The 17224-nt window shown below is 42.5% G+C and overlaps 1 protein-coding gene across 2 annotated transcripts in view; it reads right to left on the bottom strand.

Annotated features, from left to right (window-relative positions):
- efhb (EF-hand domain family, member B) overlaps positions 1–17224 on the bottom strand; it is a 70045-nt gene that overhangs the window by 26412 nt on the left and 26409 nt on the right. For both annotated transcript variants that reach the window (XM_059641865.1, XM_059641868.1), the window contains 2 exons: positions 9410–9477; positions 1335–1489 (listed from right to left, as the gene is read on the bottom strand). In XM_059641865.1, coding sequence (XP_059497848.1) covers positions 1335–1489; positions 9410–9477 — 223 coding nt within the window. The remainder of the gene's footprint in view (positions 1–1334; positions 1490–9409; positions 9478–17224) is intronic.

The raw sequence follows: 17224 nt of genomic DNA on the forward strand, positions 1-17224 counted from the left end.
TAAGATAAGGTAACTCCTCTTGCCACACTCCAACATGAGGATCTTTCTTCCCTCCCTCACGGGTGCCAGAACCATCAGCTCCCTGAGACACAGTGGCAGACTGTGGCATAAACTCTTTCCCTTAGGATAAGTATCAGCCACAGTGATGGCTCACCTGAGTGTTTGGGGCTTACTTCCATTCATGCTCCTGCTATTTTTCATTGAAAGCAAAGCTGTTTCCATGGGAAAATGTAAAATACAGCCATGTAGCCACCAGAGGTAGGTTTCTAATACAAAAGCAGAGGCCACTTCTGTTTTCGGTCTCCCTTACAAAGGTGCATCACCTTGAGGTGATGGGGAAGGTAATGGAAAGAGCAAATAATCAAGCAGGTAAACATCAAAGCAATACTCCCTTCCGTCTCACTACCTTAACAATTAAATTCTGGGAAGGCAGGTCCATAGTCGACACTGCCAACCGGCCACCAACTAAGGCCCTTTCATGGTCAATCACTTAGAAGCCTCAATCCACCATCAGCCTGATCAACTTTGTTCACAGCAGGTGAAAAAAGTAGCAGCCTTCCGGAAATGTAAAACAGGGCAGCCTGCTCACTGAATGGGGAAAGTTCAGGTCTTGCTTTACCCTAGTCTGGGGGCAGTAAGCATCATGGACGGGGTCTTAAAAGGTGGCTGCTGAAAGCTTCAATCTTCCCTTGGCCTCCCTCTCTCCCTGCCCCCTCTCGAGTGGTCCCCTGTCCCTAAAAACCTTGTAAACTCCCTCTGGGTTCTATCTTTAGCTCTGATTGCTGCTAAGCCAGTAACCTTGGCCTTCTGTATGTCGCTGCTGTTTGCAGAGCCTGCTGGCTTCTGATTGGCTGGCAGCCTAAACAGGGCTAGTGACCGCTGTCTACGAAGCTAATTGGTCAAGATGCCTGCCAATACACCGCTAAAGTGCCTGACTGGCACTTAGTCCAGCGACTGCTACTCAGCATGGTGGCTATCACACTTTCAAAAATCAAAAGCAGAGGTTGCTGGAAAAACTCAACAGGTCTGGCAGTATCTATGAAGAAAAAGTTGGAATTAATGTTTCAGGTCCGGTGACCTATCCTCAAGAATTGATGGAAGCCGAGGAATTCTGAGGAAGGGTCACCAGACCCAAAATGTTAACTCTTTTTTTCTTCACAGATGCTGCCAGAGCCGCTGACCTTTTCCTGCAACTTCAACTTTTGTTCCTACTTTACAGCATCCGCAATACTTTTGGTTTTTACACTTTCAAAGATGTTGTCCCCACATTTGGACAAAAAAAGAGGAAGTCCCAGCCATAGTGTCAGAATAATAACAGCACTAAAATAATTTACCTTGTCATAATGTCGGAAAGCTTCAAGAAGTGATTTGAAATTATGGTAGTTAGCTTTCATCAAATGATGGCGGAGAGTGTTGAAGATCCCTCGGTCCCTATCACTCCCTCGGAGGAAGGTGGTAGGAGTTCTGTAGTAAATAAGGTCCCCAACACCTAAAAAATAATGCCTTCATTGAGATGAGGCCGTACAATTAATAGAATTCTGAATACCTATCAGATTAGCAACAATATACGTATGTGAATGTGTGGGACTCAGAATTCATTTGTACATCAAAGTGTAATTCATATGATTATGGCTTGGTTTGCAGATTGCATTGTCAAATAAATAACTATGTGCTTCCTACTATTCCCAACTGATTTTAGACTTTCACCATATTTCGCTTTTGTCCCAAGCTATATCGCTTGGTCAAAAATGCAATCCACTTTTCATTTTCTAGTAAATTAGTATAGTAATTGTGTTTCCTTTCCATCAGAGAGTCCCTACAACATGGAAGACCATAAGACATAGGAGTGGAAGCAAGGCCATTTGGCCCATCAAGTCCACTCCGCCATTTAAATCATGGCAGATGGGCATTTCAACTCCACTTCCCCGCACTCTCCCCGTAGCCCTTGATTCCTTCTGAGATCAAGAATTTGTCGATCCCTGCCTTGAAGGCATCCAATGTCCCGGCCTCCACTGCACTCCGTGGCAATGAATTCCACAAGCCCACCACTCTCTGGCTGAAGAAATGTCGTCTCATTTCAGTTTTAAATTTAGCCCCTCTAATTTTAAGGCTGTGCCCACGGGTCCTAGTCTCCCCGCCTAACGGAAACAACTTCCTAACGTCCACCCCTTCTAAACCATACATTATCTTGTAAGTTTCTATTAGATCTCCCCTCAACCTTCTAAACTCTAATGAGTAAAATCCCAGGATCCTTAGCTGTTCATCATATGTTAAACCTACCATTCCAGGGATCATCCGTGTGAATCTCCGCTGGACACGCTCCAGGGCTAGTATGTCCTTCCTGAGGTGTGGGGCCGAAAATTGGACACAGTATTCTAAATGGGGCCTAACTAGAGCTTTATAAAGCCTCAGAAGCACATTGCTGCTTTTATATTCCAACCCTCTTGAGATAAAATGGGAAGCAGGCCATTCAACCCATTGATCTTCTAAACAGCATCCCACCAAGACCCACCATATCCCCACAATCCCATATTTACCCCATACATCCCTGGACACTCTGGGCAATTTAGCATGTCCAATCCACCCAATCTGCACATCTTTGGACAGGAAACTGGAGCATGCAACTGAAACCCACGCAGACATGGGGAGAACATGCAAAGTTCACACTGTCACCTGAGACTGGAATTGAACTCAGGTCCCTAGTTCTATGAGGCAGCAGTGCTATGAAGCAACCACTGAGCCACAATACTGCCCACATAGACTCATACAGCTTGCAGCATGGAAGCAGGCCCTTCAATCCAACTCACTCATGTAAACCAGATATCCTAAACTAATCTAGTCCTATTTGCAAGCATTTTTTGGCCCATATCCTTCCAAACATTTCCTATTCATATACCCATCAGATGTCTTTAACTGTTGTAACTGTACCAGCTTCCATGGTGGCTCAGTGGTGAGCACTGTTGCCTCACAGTGCCAGGGATCCAAGTTCAATTCCACCCTCAGGCAACTGTCTGTGTGGAGTGTGCACATTCTCCCTGTGTCTGCGTAGGTTTCCTCCCACAGTCCAAAGATGTGCAGGCTAAGTGGATTCGCAAGCTAAATTGCCTGTAGTGTTCAGGGGTCTGTAGATTAGGTGGGTAAAGGGGGCATAGATCTGGGTGGAATGCACCAGGGTCAGTGTGGGCTCGTTGGGCCAGGGGGCTTATTTCCACACTGTAAGGGTTCTAATTCTAATTTCCTCCAGCAGCTCATTAAATACACACAGCATCCTCTGTGTGAAAAATTTGTCCCTTCTAAATCTTTTCCCTCTCACCTTAAACCTATGCCTTCTAGTTTTGGACTCCCCCACCCCGAGGAAAAGATTTTGCCTATTTACCCTATCCATGACCCTCATGATTTGATAAACTTCTATAAGGTCACCCCTCAGCCTCCAACATTCCAGGGTAAAAAGCCCCCAGAACCCTTTCAAGTTTCACAACAGCCTTCATACAGCAGGGAATTCAGAACTGCACACAGATTCCAAAAGTGGCCTAACCAATGTCCTGTACAGCCACAACACGACCTCCCAGCTCCTATACTCAATGCACTGAACAATAAAGGCAAGCGTATCAAACACTTTCTTCACTATACTGTCTACCTGATACTCCACTTTCAAGGAAACTATGAATCTGCACTCCAAGGTCTCTTCGTTCAGCAACATTCCCCAGGATCTTACCATTAAGAGTATAAGTCCTGCCCTGATTTGCCTTTCCAAAATGCAGCAGCTTACATTTATCTAAATTAATATCCATCTGTCACTCCTTGGTTAATTAGCCATCTAATCAATGTCCCATTGTACTGAGGTAACCTACTTCACTGTCCACTACACCTCTAAATTTGGCATAATCTGAAAACTTAGTAAAACCATTACCTCCTATGTTCACATCCAAGTCATTTATATAAATGATAAAAAGCAGCTACAATAATTACAACTCTACAAAAGCAATTAATAAATAGGTTTTTACCTCATTTGAGCTGAAAACCTTAACATACAGTTCACATATCTCTTACATATAAACAGCCTTGATACAGACCAGATTTTTACCTTTTAGGCAGATGCTTATTTCTGAAGTCTAAATCTGCCAAAAATTTGAATGCTGCTTCCACTTCAAGGAAGATGTTTCAGGCCAGAAAGTGTCTCCAGGAGACAGAACCTGTGCAGTACCAAAGGCAGGCTGTAGCCAGCTGACATTCATGGCATAACTGTCACTGAAACCCAACTATCAACATCCTGGGAGTTACCATTGACCAGAAATGCAACTGGACTAAGCCACAACAGCACATCAAAGGCTTGGAATACTGCAGCAAGTAACTCACCTCCTGAATCCCCAACACCTCTCCACCGTCCATAATACTATAGGAAATAGGAAGAACAGTAGGCCATTCAGCTCTTTCCCATATCCCTTGATTCCCCTCATGATTAAGAATATATCTATCTATCTATCTCAGCCTTAAATATACACAAGGAGTGTGGCCCACATCTCTCTGTGGCAAGAAGTTCTAAAGGCTTCCAACCCTCAGAGAGAAGAAATTCCTCCTCTTCTCAGTCTTAAATTAGCACACCTTAATTCTGAAACTATGCTCTCTGGTCCTAGACTATCCCATGAGGGGAAACATTCTCTCAGCATTTATCTTGTCAAGCCCCTTAAGAAATATTGAATCCCTGCAGTGCGGAAAGAGGCCCATCAAGACTGCACCGACTCTCAAAATAAATTATCACCCCCGACCTAGCCCTTGACCCTATTCCCGAAACCCCAAATTTCCCATGGCTAACCCACCTAGGTGCACATTCCTGGACACTATGGGGCAATTTAGCATGGCCAATCCACCTAACTTGCATATCTTTGGACTGTGGGAAGAAACCAGAGCAACTGACAGAAACCCATATAGACACAGGGAGAATGTGTAAAGTCCATATAAACCATCACCCAAGATGGAATCGAATCCGGGTGCTGTAACCATTGTGCTGCTGTGCCATCCCTAAAGTGATCGCAAGCTCCCCAGCATTGGAGTTAACCAAATGAGGAACATCAGTTAAGTTTGATGTTATGAGAATCTGGAATTCTTTTCCCCAAAACTACTTTTGATACTAAGTAATTGAAAACTTCAAAACTGGAATTGATAGATTTTTGTAAGGGTTATGAAACCAAAGGACATAGATGAAGTTATGATACAGATCAACCATTATCTGACTGGTTGATAGAACAGACTGAATGGCCTACTCCTCTTCCTATGTTCTTCCTTGCTTCTTCACCATCAGGCTTTTAAAACCCAAGTGTCATATCAACAAAAGACAATTCAAGGTTTATCACATTTTCTTTTCACTCTTTTGAACCTCGGGAAAATCTTCCATTTTGGGCTTTGGCTTTTTAGATAGCTTCTGGTATATTAAAATAAAAGCCTCACTAATCCTGCAAAGCATAACTCATCAATCAAAATATTATCTTCAATACCACATATAATTATTCTAATAGTTTCAATATTGCACATACTAACATTATTAAAATCTTTAATACCACACATTCATTCACTAATAATCACTTCAGTGTCAACTATAATAACAACTTTGCATGTCATCAATAACAAGTAAATCTGTTATGAGCTGCAAAACTGGCTGTCTCTCCTATAATTCATAAGTTCCTATATGGTTCATATGTAAAGAACATATTGATTCTGTTATTAGCAACCAGAAATATAAATTTAGCACAGTTTTTTTTTCAAGAAATGAATCTTGATTTAAAATTGCCATCAACAAACTTTCCTACGTATTCTTTTATTTTGCCAGTAAACCCAAATCAAAGTTATGATTGGCAACACAGCATTCTCTTCTCCTCTCTCTGCAGAGCTCATATTAAACAAAATATTTCTTTCATTTATAAGGTGACTTATCATGACCTCAAGACACCAAACTCTTTACAATGAAACACTTCTGTGGTCCAGTGAATGACTGCAAGTAAGAAGGACACATTGTATCACATTGTGCAATCATACTGTTACCAATTCTTAATGATTAGCCAATCATTAGGTCTTTGCTAGTTTCCTGCATCATAGAACATAGAACATAGAACATAGAACAGTACAGCACAGAACAGGCCCTTCAGCCCACAATGTTGTGCCGACCATTGATCCTCATGTATGCACCCTCAAATTTCTGTGACCATATACATGTCCAGCAGTCTCTTAAATGACCCCAATGACCTTGCTTCCACAACTGCTGCTGGCAACGCATTCCATGCTCTCACAACTCTCTGCGTAAAGAACCTGCCTCTGACATCCCCTCTATACTTTCCTCCAACCAGCTTAAAACTATGACCCCTCGTGCTAGCCATTTCTGCCCTGGGAAATAGTCTCTGGCTGTCAACTCTATCTATGCCTCTCATTATCTTGTATACCTCAATTAGGTCCCCTCTCCTCCTCCTTTTCTCCAATGAAAAGAGACCGAGCTCAGTCAACCTCTCTTCATAAGATAAGCCCTCCAGTCCAGGCAGCATCCTGGTAAACCTCCTCTGAACCCTCTCCAAAGCATCCACATCTTTCCTATAATAGGGCGCCCAGAACTGGACGCAGTATTCCAAGTGCGGTCTAACCAAAGTTTTATAGAGCTGCAACAAGATCTCACGACTCTTAAACTCAATCCCCCTGTTAATGAAAGCCAAAACACCATATGCTTTCTTAACAACCCTGTCCACTTGGGTGGCCATTTTAAGGGATCTATGTATCTGCACACCAAGATCCCTCTGTTCCTCCACGCTGCCAAGAATCCTATCCTTAATCCTGTACTCAGCTTTCAAATTCAACCTTCCAAAATGCATCACCTCGCATTTATCCAGGTTGAACTCCATCTGCCACCTCTCAGCCCATCTCTGCATCCTGTCAATGTCCCGCTGCAGCCTACAACAGCCCTCTACACTGTCAACGACACCTCCGACCTTTGTGTCGTCTGCAAACTTGCTGACCCATCCTTCAATTCCCTCGTCCAAGTCATTAATAAAATCATAGTCTACTTAAACTTCAGGTCATCCAAAACTGCTGCCTGTGTCCCTGCTCACACCAAGTTCCATTCACCATCATCCATACATTTGCATTAGTCAAGCAACATGTTGATTTTAAAATGCTAAAACATTGTTTTCAAAGTGCCATCCAGTGTTGATAAGCTCCTCCAATCAGACAAAATCTGAGATTTCTGCACCCATCTAATTCTGATCCCTTCAGCACTCTCAAATTTAACTGTGCCGTCCTTGGCTATACTTTCAGTCAACTAAGAAATTTTCACCTGAATTTTCTTGCATCTCTACCTTTTATGTTCCTTTAAGTTGTCCTTAAAACCTCCATCTTTTACCAGACCTTTGATCATCTGACCAATTCTCTCCTTAATAGCTTGCTTTGTAAGGACTCCTTTGAAGCACCTTGGGATGTTGTATTAAAGATGCTACGACAATAAAAGCTGTTATATTGCAGTATATCAGGGCAAAGAGTATTCTCCTAGGTTCTCTGACATTGCCCCAATGCCTTGATGATACAAACAGATAACAGCAGAGAGTCACCTCTCCTCAAGAATCTATGAGGTCCTCTGTACTGTTCAAAGACAGTAACAACAGATAACCATAGTGGTCAATACCAAAAGTTTAAACCAACCATATAGCACCACATGAAGTTCAATGCCCTCGCATGGTCCTGCGCTGGTTACTGATCAAAAACTGTTGCTCACTCCCATCACCCTGTCCTGAGCACAGATCAAATATTTCTGCTCATATCCCAATGGCTCTGCATTGATCAGAGATCAATAAATCCTGTTCATACCCTCATGGCCTTGTACTAGTCACTGATCAATAATTATGCATATCCTCATGGCTTTGCACTGGCCACTGATCAATAATTATGCATATCCTCATGGCCCTGCACTGGCCACTGACCAACAATTAGGAATATTCCCATGGCCTTGCACAGCTGTAAGGTTGAATAGGTTGAGACATTTTTCACTGGAGTGTAGGAGGTTAAGAGGTGACCTTATTGATGTTTATAAAATAACGAGGGCTATAAATGAGGTGATTTGCAGCTGTCCTTTCCCTAAGGTATGGGATTTCAAGACTAGGGGGCTTTAATGTGATAGGGGAAAGATTTAAAAGTGACATGAGGGGCAGCTTTTTAACACAGAGAGTAGTTTGTGTGTGGAATGAACTTCCAAAGGAAATAGTGGATGCGAGTACAATTACAGCGTTTCAAAGACATTTAGATAAGTACATCAATAAGCGATGTGCAGCTTAGATGGGTTATAGGGGGATGGATCTGGGTGGGATGCTCTGAGGGTCGGTGTGGGCTTGTTGGGCTGAAGCGTTTGCTTCCACACTGTAGGGATTCTCTGATTGTGATTCTAAGAAAGGTTTGGGGAGATATGGGCCAAGCGCAGGCAGGTGGGACGAGTTTAGTTTGGGATTATGGTTGGTGTGAACTGGTTGGACCGAAGGCTCTGTATCTGTGCTGTTTAATCCATGACTCTATGAATGTTCCAGATTGTTAAATGAAAATTCACATTACTTACATACCCAGACTGTTTGTAGCATCAGCCTATGATAAGTTCAAAGAGTTTCTGTTCAGCACGTGAAGCATTATCTAAACCAGCCTAAAACAGATGTTCTGATGAGTGGTCACCAGACCCAAAACGTTAAATTCTGCTTTCTCCCCACAGATATTGCAAGATCTGCACAGTTTCATCAGCAATTTCTGTTTTTGTTTAAGACAGGGATATTTTCTCATATAAAGCAGTTGGTGCAATGTGTCTCTGTGTCTTTGACTGTCTACAAATGTGGTTTCTTAACAATTACAGCAGAATTTTATAGCCCAAAATCAAAGGAGGGAATTTTTTTATTCATTCACAGGATGAGGGCATCCCTGGCTCGGCAGCATTTATTGCCGATCCGTAATTGCCCAGAGGGCAATTCAGAGTCAACCACATTGCTGTGGGTCTGGAGTCACAAGTAGGCCAGACCAGGTACGGATGGCAGTTTCCTTCCCTGAAGGACATTAGTGAACCAGATGGGTTTTTTCAACAATCGACAATGGATTCCCAGTCATCATTAGTCTCATAATTCCAGATATCCATGGAGTTCAAATTCCACCATTTGCCATGGCAGGATTCAAACCCAGGTCCCCAGAACATTGTCTGGGTCTCTGGATTTACAGTATAGCAATAATACCACTAGGCCATCACCTACCCCTCCAATTCTAGCACAAATACTGAAGAATATCAAATAAATACAACACTGGCACAATGATATTTAAAACTACATTACAACTTCCAGATCTAGATATTTACCAGAAGTTAAATTATAATCGTTCCATCAGAAATTTCTATTTATATTTGAATCATTACCATACTTATCAGGATGTAGTAGAACACCAAATGAGTGATCAGCAGGAATTTTCCGAGTATCTGCATTTCTGAAAAGAAGCAAGAAATTGAGCTATTAAAACTTGCCTGGATTTTGACAAAGAAAGTTTTTGATAGAAGAATCACAAATTTGACTCCATGGTGTCATCATTAAGACACCTATGTGTCCAAACTGGCAGGTAGAAAATGTGGGCACATTGGCAAACAGACACTCACCACAGACAAGACACATCCTTTACCCATCCCTTACAGACATGCACTGGCGTTCAGGGTGCAATTCCTGCATGAGATCCTTGGTGCATGATTGGCTCACCCTGGGACACCAAATTCTACCACTGACTGCACTCAGGGAAACTAAGTATGCAGAATGCGTATCACAAAAATTACTTACCTGAAGTCCGAGCTAAAAAAATCACTACTGCTCCTGTTTGGTCTATATTAGAACCCTGCACCCAGCTCATCAAACCCAAAATTCACAAAGCTAATATCTACAGCTCTGACCTCAAATTGTTGCCCCATCAGTTCCCTATACACCAAAATGCAAAACCCTCGATCCTGATCTTTCTCGCCAAACCTGAATCCAAACATTTCTTGAATCCGTGTGGACAGGATTATCACCACATTGGTTGCAGTGCAATGAATGCCCAGGGATATGTGGTGGTGGGAAAATAAGGTATCAATATGCAAAGCCACTTACAATCTCCAACTGCATTTGTATGAAATAGCTTGAGCTACATTCCTCAGTATAAACGTCCTATGTGAAAAGTTCCGAGCAGAGATATTCCATTGACCCCTAGTTGAAATCCTCTTTGTCCCACTGTTTGGAAGACTATGCTAAACTATAATTTGTGAATGGTGCAAATACAATTGCTCTCAATACTCAGGATCTTTTCTTTTTCTTATACCTCTCACTCAGGTTCGTTGGAAGTATGGCCAATGGGAAATCAGAAGATTGGGAAGGCTACAAAAACAGACAGAGGATAACAAAGAGAGCAATAAGGAAGGAGAGGATCAAATACGAATGTAGGCTAGCTAGCAATATTAGAAATGATAGTAAAAGCTTCTTTCAATACATAAGAAACAAACGAGAGGCAAAAGTAGATATTGGGCCTCTCCAAATTGATGCTGGAAGGCTAGTGATGGGAGATAAGTAAATAGCTAAAGAACTTAATAAGTACTTTGCATCAGTCTTCACAGTGGAAGACATGAGTAGTATGCCAACAATTGGGGAGAGTCAGGGGGCAGAGTTGAGTACGGTAGGCATTACAAAAGAGAAAGTGCTAGAAAAGCTAAAGGGTCTAAAAATTGAAAAATCTCCTGGCCCAAATGGGCTATATCCTGGAGTTCTGAGGGAGGTGGCTGAGGAAATAGCGGAGACTTTGGTTGTGATCTTTCAAAAGTCACTGGAGTCAGGGAAAGTCCCAGATGATTGGAAAATTGCTGTTGTAACTCCCTTGTTTAAGAAAGGATCAAGGCAAAAGATGGAAAATTATAGGCTGATTAGCCTAACCTCGGTAGTTGGTAAAATTCTAGAATCCATTGTCAAGGATGAGATTTCTAAATTTCTGGAAGTGCAGGGTCAGATTAAAACAAGTCAGCATGGATTTAGTAAGGGGAGGTTGTGCCTGACAAACCTGTTAGAATTCTTTGAAGAGGTAACAAGTATGTTAGACCAGGGAAACCCAGTATATGCTATCTATCTAGATTTCCAACAGGCCTTTGATATAGTGCCTCACGGGAAGCTGCTGAGAAAGGTGAGGGTCCATGGTGTTCGAGGTGAGCTACTGGCTTGGATTGAGGATTGGCTGTCTGACAGAAGGCAGAGAGTTGGGATAAAAGGCTCTTTTTCGGAATGGCAACCAGTGACGAGTGGTGTCCCACAGGGTTCAGTGTTGGGGCCACAGCTGTTCACCTTATATATTAATGATCTGGATGAAGGGACTGGGGGCATTCTGGCGAAGCTTGCTGATGATACGAAGATAGGTGGACAGGCAGGTAGTACTGAGGAGGCAGGGAAGCTGCAGAAAGATTTTGACAGTTTAGGACAGGGCTCCAGGAAATGGCTGATGAAATTCAATGTGAGTAAATGTGAGGTTTTGCACTTTGGAAAAAAGAATACAGGCATGGACTATTTTCTAAACGGTGAGAAAATTCGCAAATCAGAAGTGCAAAGGGATCTGGGAGTGTTGGTCCAGGATTCTCTAAAGGTTAACTTGCAGGTAGAGTCCGTAATTAAGAAAGCGAATGTAATGTTGTCGTTTATCTCAAGAGGGTTGGAATATAAAAGCAGTGATGTGCTTCTGAGGCTTTATAAAGCTCTAGTTAGGCTCCATTTAGAATACTGTGTCCAATTTTCGGCCCCACACCTCAGGAAGGACATACTAGCCCTGGAGCGTGTCCAGCGGAGATTCACACGGATGATCCCTGGAATGGTAGGTTTAACGTATGATGAATGGCTAAGAATTCTGGGATTGTACTCATTACAGTTTAGACGGTTGAGGGGAGATCTAATAGAAGCTTACAAGATAATATATGGTTTAGAAGGGGTGGACGCTAGGAAGTTGTTTCCGTTAGGCGGGGAGACTAGGACCCGTGGGCACAGCCTTAAAATTAGAGGGGGTAAATTTAAAACTGAAATGAGACAACATTTCTTCAGCCAGAGTGTGGTGGGCCTGTGGAATTCATTGCCGTAGAGTGCAGCAGAGGCCAGGACATTGGATGCCTTCAAGGCAGAGATCAACAAATTCTTGATCTCAAAAGGAATCAAGGGCTACGGGGAGAGTGCAGGGAAGTGGAGTTGAAATGCCCATCAGCCATGATTTAAATGGCGGAGTGGACTTGATGGGCCAAATGGCCTTACTTCCACTCCTATATCTTATGGTCTTATGGTCTTATGGCCAATGGATCTAGCTGGACCAAGGGCTGTCATCATATAGTTTCAGTGCAATAAAGGTGCAGAGAAGTTAGGACCAACAGATGTGCCAGCAAACCCAGGACCAGCAGCATCTCCAATGCCAGTATATCTTTCCTTAGAATAAGGGGACTAAAACTCTTCATAATATTCCAGCCGTAGATCGACAAATGCCTTGAATAGTTTTAGTAAGACCTCCTTATTTTTACACTCAATTCTCTTTGAAATTGAGGCCAACATTCCTCTTGCTTTCCCTACTACCTGCTAGACTTGGATGCTAGCTTTTTGTGATGAATGCACATGGAGTCCCAAATTCCTCTGTGCTATTGCTTTTTCCATTCAAATAATATTCAAGATCTTTACCCTGCCAAAGTGCACAATCTCACATTTTCCCACATTACATTCCATCTGCCAGGCTTCTGCCCAAACATCCATCTTTTGGCCATCAGTTCTTCAGACTCAAAGCCATTTCCTCCAGATGTGTGAGGTGCAGTGTCACAGCAAGCTGAGGATGTTCTGGGACACTGTCACACAACAATACCAGCTGTTGGAGCATGAGCAGCAACATGAAGGAGTGGATAGCCATTCTATCCTAGTGACCATCGAAGTGACAAGTGCTTTAAATCTTTGGCTACTGGCTGTTCCAAAGAGCCATTGGTGACCAGTGTGGGGTTCGACAACTCTCAACCCATGTATTAAGGCTATTTATTGGTGCAACTTGTGCGAGACCATACTATTTTATTCTGTTTACCTGTGACAAGTTCAGTGCTACACCAGTGTTGAAGGTACTATAGACTGTGTATGCTTTGCATTTAAAGTACCATACTATTACACACATAGAACATAGAACAGTGAACTATTCAGGCACAGGAACAGGCCCTTCAGCCGATGACATTGTGCCAAACATGACACCAAATTAAATTCATGCTTTCTGCCTATCCTTGGTCTATACTCCTCCATTCTTTGCATATTCATGTGCTTATTTAAAAGTCTCTATCATATCACGCTTATTTAAAAGTGTCTATCATATCCACCTCCACCACCACCCTGGGCAGCACATTCCAGATTCATACCACTCTCTGTGTAAAAAACTTGCCCTTCACATCTCCTTTCAAATTTCCCTTTCTCACCTTAAATGCATGCCCCCTAGTTTTAGACATTTCACCTCTGGGAGAAATATTCTGACTGTCAATCCTATCTATTCATCTTATAATTTTATAGATTTCTATCAAGTCTCCCCTCAGGATATAGCTGATTTTCACACAGCTTCCCGACTGAGACAGGTGCAGATACAAAGCTGTGCTCTGGGCCACACCAAACCCCCTGAAAACATGTCAAGGAGATAGACTTGACCCTAACTTTCTCTTATTATAAAGGCAAGTGCAAGGCATTGGGTTCAGATGCAATTCAATTACTCAAATTACCAGGCTTTACCAAGCAAGACACATTTAATTCATACACCATGCTTAAATTAAAAACAAAATAAAAAGAAAAGAATTGGGTTGAAATACCTAATGAAATAATAAATTACTCATTAGTTGCTCCAATATTGTAACATTCCATAAGTGCACCCTTGGCAAAGGCAAAGCCAGTAAAATAGATTGTCTCACATGCAATTCTAGCAGCAGAAAGAGAACCCAAGCTTTTCACTGTAGCAAAAAGAGAGAGAGATGTAACAGCTTTTACAACCCCAACAGCTACTGAAAGCTAAACAAAAGATTCTGGTTCTGTGGGAGCTTGACCCCACCCATTCAGGCTGCTTCCATTGTTCCAACATTTTAAAAATTTCCAAGGCCTCACAAGCTCTTTATTTCATTGGCTTTGAAGTGGTTGGTGCCTCTATCTCAACCTCTCGTAACAAAAACTGAACAAAATACACCTCTTACGGCCACGGTACTGTCATAGCTACCCATTCCTCAATCAGGGCCAAGGTGGAGCAGATCAAACAATACACCCACTGAACATAAGGCTCCAAAGTTTAGTTCATTTTGACAGGACCTTGCCATACAGTCCTGTCAGGGCATGCTTCGTAATCCTTGCATGCTGTGCTCTGCACACCTGGAGCAGGCAATGACGCGATGTGGTCAATATTAACCAGCTGAGAAAATGGCAGCTGAGAAAAATCGTCTAAGGACAAAAATGATATTGAGCATGAGCAACATCACCTCTCGCATGATACAGCACCACAGGGTCAGACATAAAGAGCCAAGCAGGACTCAATTTGTACTCGAGCAGATGAGCTTCGGGAGTAGTAATCACTTATTGACTGTATATATGGTATTACTTGAAAGGGAAGAAGGTTCCATGTGTTCTGTTTGTTTGTTTATTCTTTCCTTTGACTGTTGTTGAAGAAAGGTGAATGAATAATGAGAAGTTGTTAGGTTCTGATAGGCATTGGAAGAATCAATTTTCTAGTACAGAAGGAAGCCATTCAACCCATCACTTCTGTACCAGCTCCTGAAAGAGTTACCCAGTTAGACTCATTATCCAGCCCTATCTTGATAGCCCTCCAGTTTAATCACTTTCAAATATCTAGCCAGCTCTCTCTGAAACTTCCTATGGAATGTGCCTCCACCCTCTTTCAGACAGCATATTCCAAATTCGGATAACCTCTGAGAAAAGGAGCTTTTGCTCATTTCAGTCCTAGCTCTCTTCCTGACAGCTTGGTTTTTAAACAGCAATATCCTTATGAATGTGCACTTGTATTTGCAATGAAATGTCAGTTTTGCCACCTATATATCCCAAGAAGTGTTTGTTTTCGGTTTGCCTCCTGGCGTTTATATAATGAAGTGCAACTCCCGACTGACAGAACTTGCCCAGATGCGCAGCTGGGCTTTACAAATAATGGTGGTGACAGGAATCACAAGATAGGGCGATGTGGCACCACAGAGACATGGTACATGGCTATTATGAGGAATTTCAGAAAATAGCGTGAGCCTTGTCACTTAAATGCACAATAGTGAAGCCTTCCATGGATACCACCAAAATGGGCTCCAGCCAATTTCTGGTAAAAATCCAGCTCTCTATTTTCTATCTCAGCCAATTTTCCATGCTACTAATGTCCCTTTTAGCTCACACACTTCCACTTTCTTAATAAGGTTTTCATTCGGTGTGGCAGACTCTCTGCCCAGCATGGTGGTCTCAGCCTGGCGTGGTGATTTTTCAATGGCCCAGTGTGGCAGACTGTTTGCCTGGTTTGGTGGTCTTTCAGCTGTACGTGGTGGTCTCTTGGCAAGATGTGGCCTCAGCCTCTACTTCCACACTCAAGGTGATTCTTTGAAGTGCAGTCACAACATGGATAAGCACTTAAGAAAGACTGTAACGTTTAAACCGCCAGCTTTATTTCTTTATTTTCTACTTAAAACTAAGGAAGTCTGCAATGTGCAACTTTTGACCTTGCTTCGTTAATTTTATATTGTACTATAATAACCGTAATGTTTAACTTTTAACTTTGTTTGTTCTTTCTACCTTGTTCTTAACATTCTGTACCGAGGTAGATCAGTGGATGTGATATACATGGGTTTAAGAAAGGCGTTTGATAAGGTTCCCCTTGGTAGGCTCATGCAGAAGGTAAGGAGGCATGGGATAGGGGGAAATGTGGCAGATTGGATTCAGACTTGGCTGACCGTTAGAAGACAAAGGGTGATAGTGGAAGGAAAATATTCAACATGGTGTTCAGTTACAAGTGGTGTACCACAAGAATCTGTTCTGGGTCCTCTTCTATTTGTAACTTTTGTAAATGATTTGGATGAAGGAGTGGAAGGGTGGATTCGCAAGTTCGCAGACCATACGAAGGTGGGGCATGTTTGTGGACAGTGCAGAGGGCTGTTCTCGGTTACAAAGGGACATTGATAGAATGCAGAGCTGGGCTGAGAAGTGGCAGATGGAGTTTAACCCTGAAAAGTGTGAGGTGATTCATTTTGGAAGGACAAACTTGAAAGCAGAATACAGGGTTAACGGAAAGATTTTTGGCAGTGTGGAGGAGCAGAGGGATCTTGGGGTACGTGTTCACAGTTCCCTGAAAGCTGCTTAACCCAGAGTTGTTAAGAAGGCGTATGGTGTGTTAGCTTTCATTAAGTTTGATTGAGTTCAAGATTGAGTTCAAGGGATTGAGTTCAAGAGCCGTGAAATTATACTCCAGCTATACAAAAGCCTGGTTTGGCCACATCTGGGATATTGTGTCCAGTTCTGGTCACTTAATTACAGGAAAGATGTGGAAGCGTTAGAAAAGGTGCAGAGGAGATTTACCAGAATGTTGCCTGGAATGGAGGGAAGGTTTTACGAGGAAATGTTGAGAGAGCTAGGGCTTTTCTCGTCAGAATGACGAAGGATAAGAGGTGACTTGATAGAGGTGTACAAAATGATCTGAGGTATAGATAGAGTAGACAGCCAGAGACTTTTTCCTAGCATGGAGGTAGGTTTTACGAGGGGACATAGTTTTAAAGTGAAAGGAGGTAGATATTGGGGAGACGTCAGAGGTAGGTTCTTTACACAGAGTGGTAGGGGCGTGGAATGCATTGTTGGAGAGGGTAGTGGAGTCGGCCTCATTAGGGGCATTTAAGCGGCTACTACATAGGCATATGGATGACAGTATAAGATAGCAGTGGAGGTTAAATAGACCTTAGGCACAACATTGTGAGCTGAAGTGCTGTATCGTTCTATGTTGAATGAGGTCATTGTAATGAAGAAGGAACCTCGTGTGGCGACATTATACACGTTTCACTGAAATCCTGTACTTTTGTACTTGGGTATACATGTAAATAAAATCACAATCAAGGCTAATATGTGGTCCTTTACAAAATGTTCTTTGAAAGTCTAGGTATTACTAGGAAACTTGGGGATTTGAGAACATAGTTCCCTACTCTTTTCTCCATGACAACACCTTG

Source organism: Stegostoma tigrinum, chromosome 2 (genome assembly GCF_030684315.1).
Source record: "Stegostoma tigrinum isolate sSteTig4 chromosome 2, sSteTig4.hap1, whole genome shotgun sequence".
Taxonomy (NCBI): domain Eukaryota; kingdom Metazoa; phylum Chordata; class Chondrichthyes; order Orectolobiformes; family Stegostomatidae; genus Stegostoma; species Stegostoma tigrinum.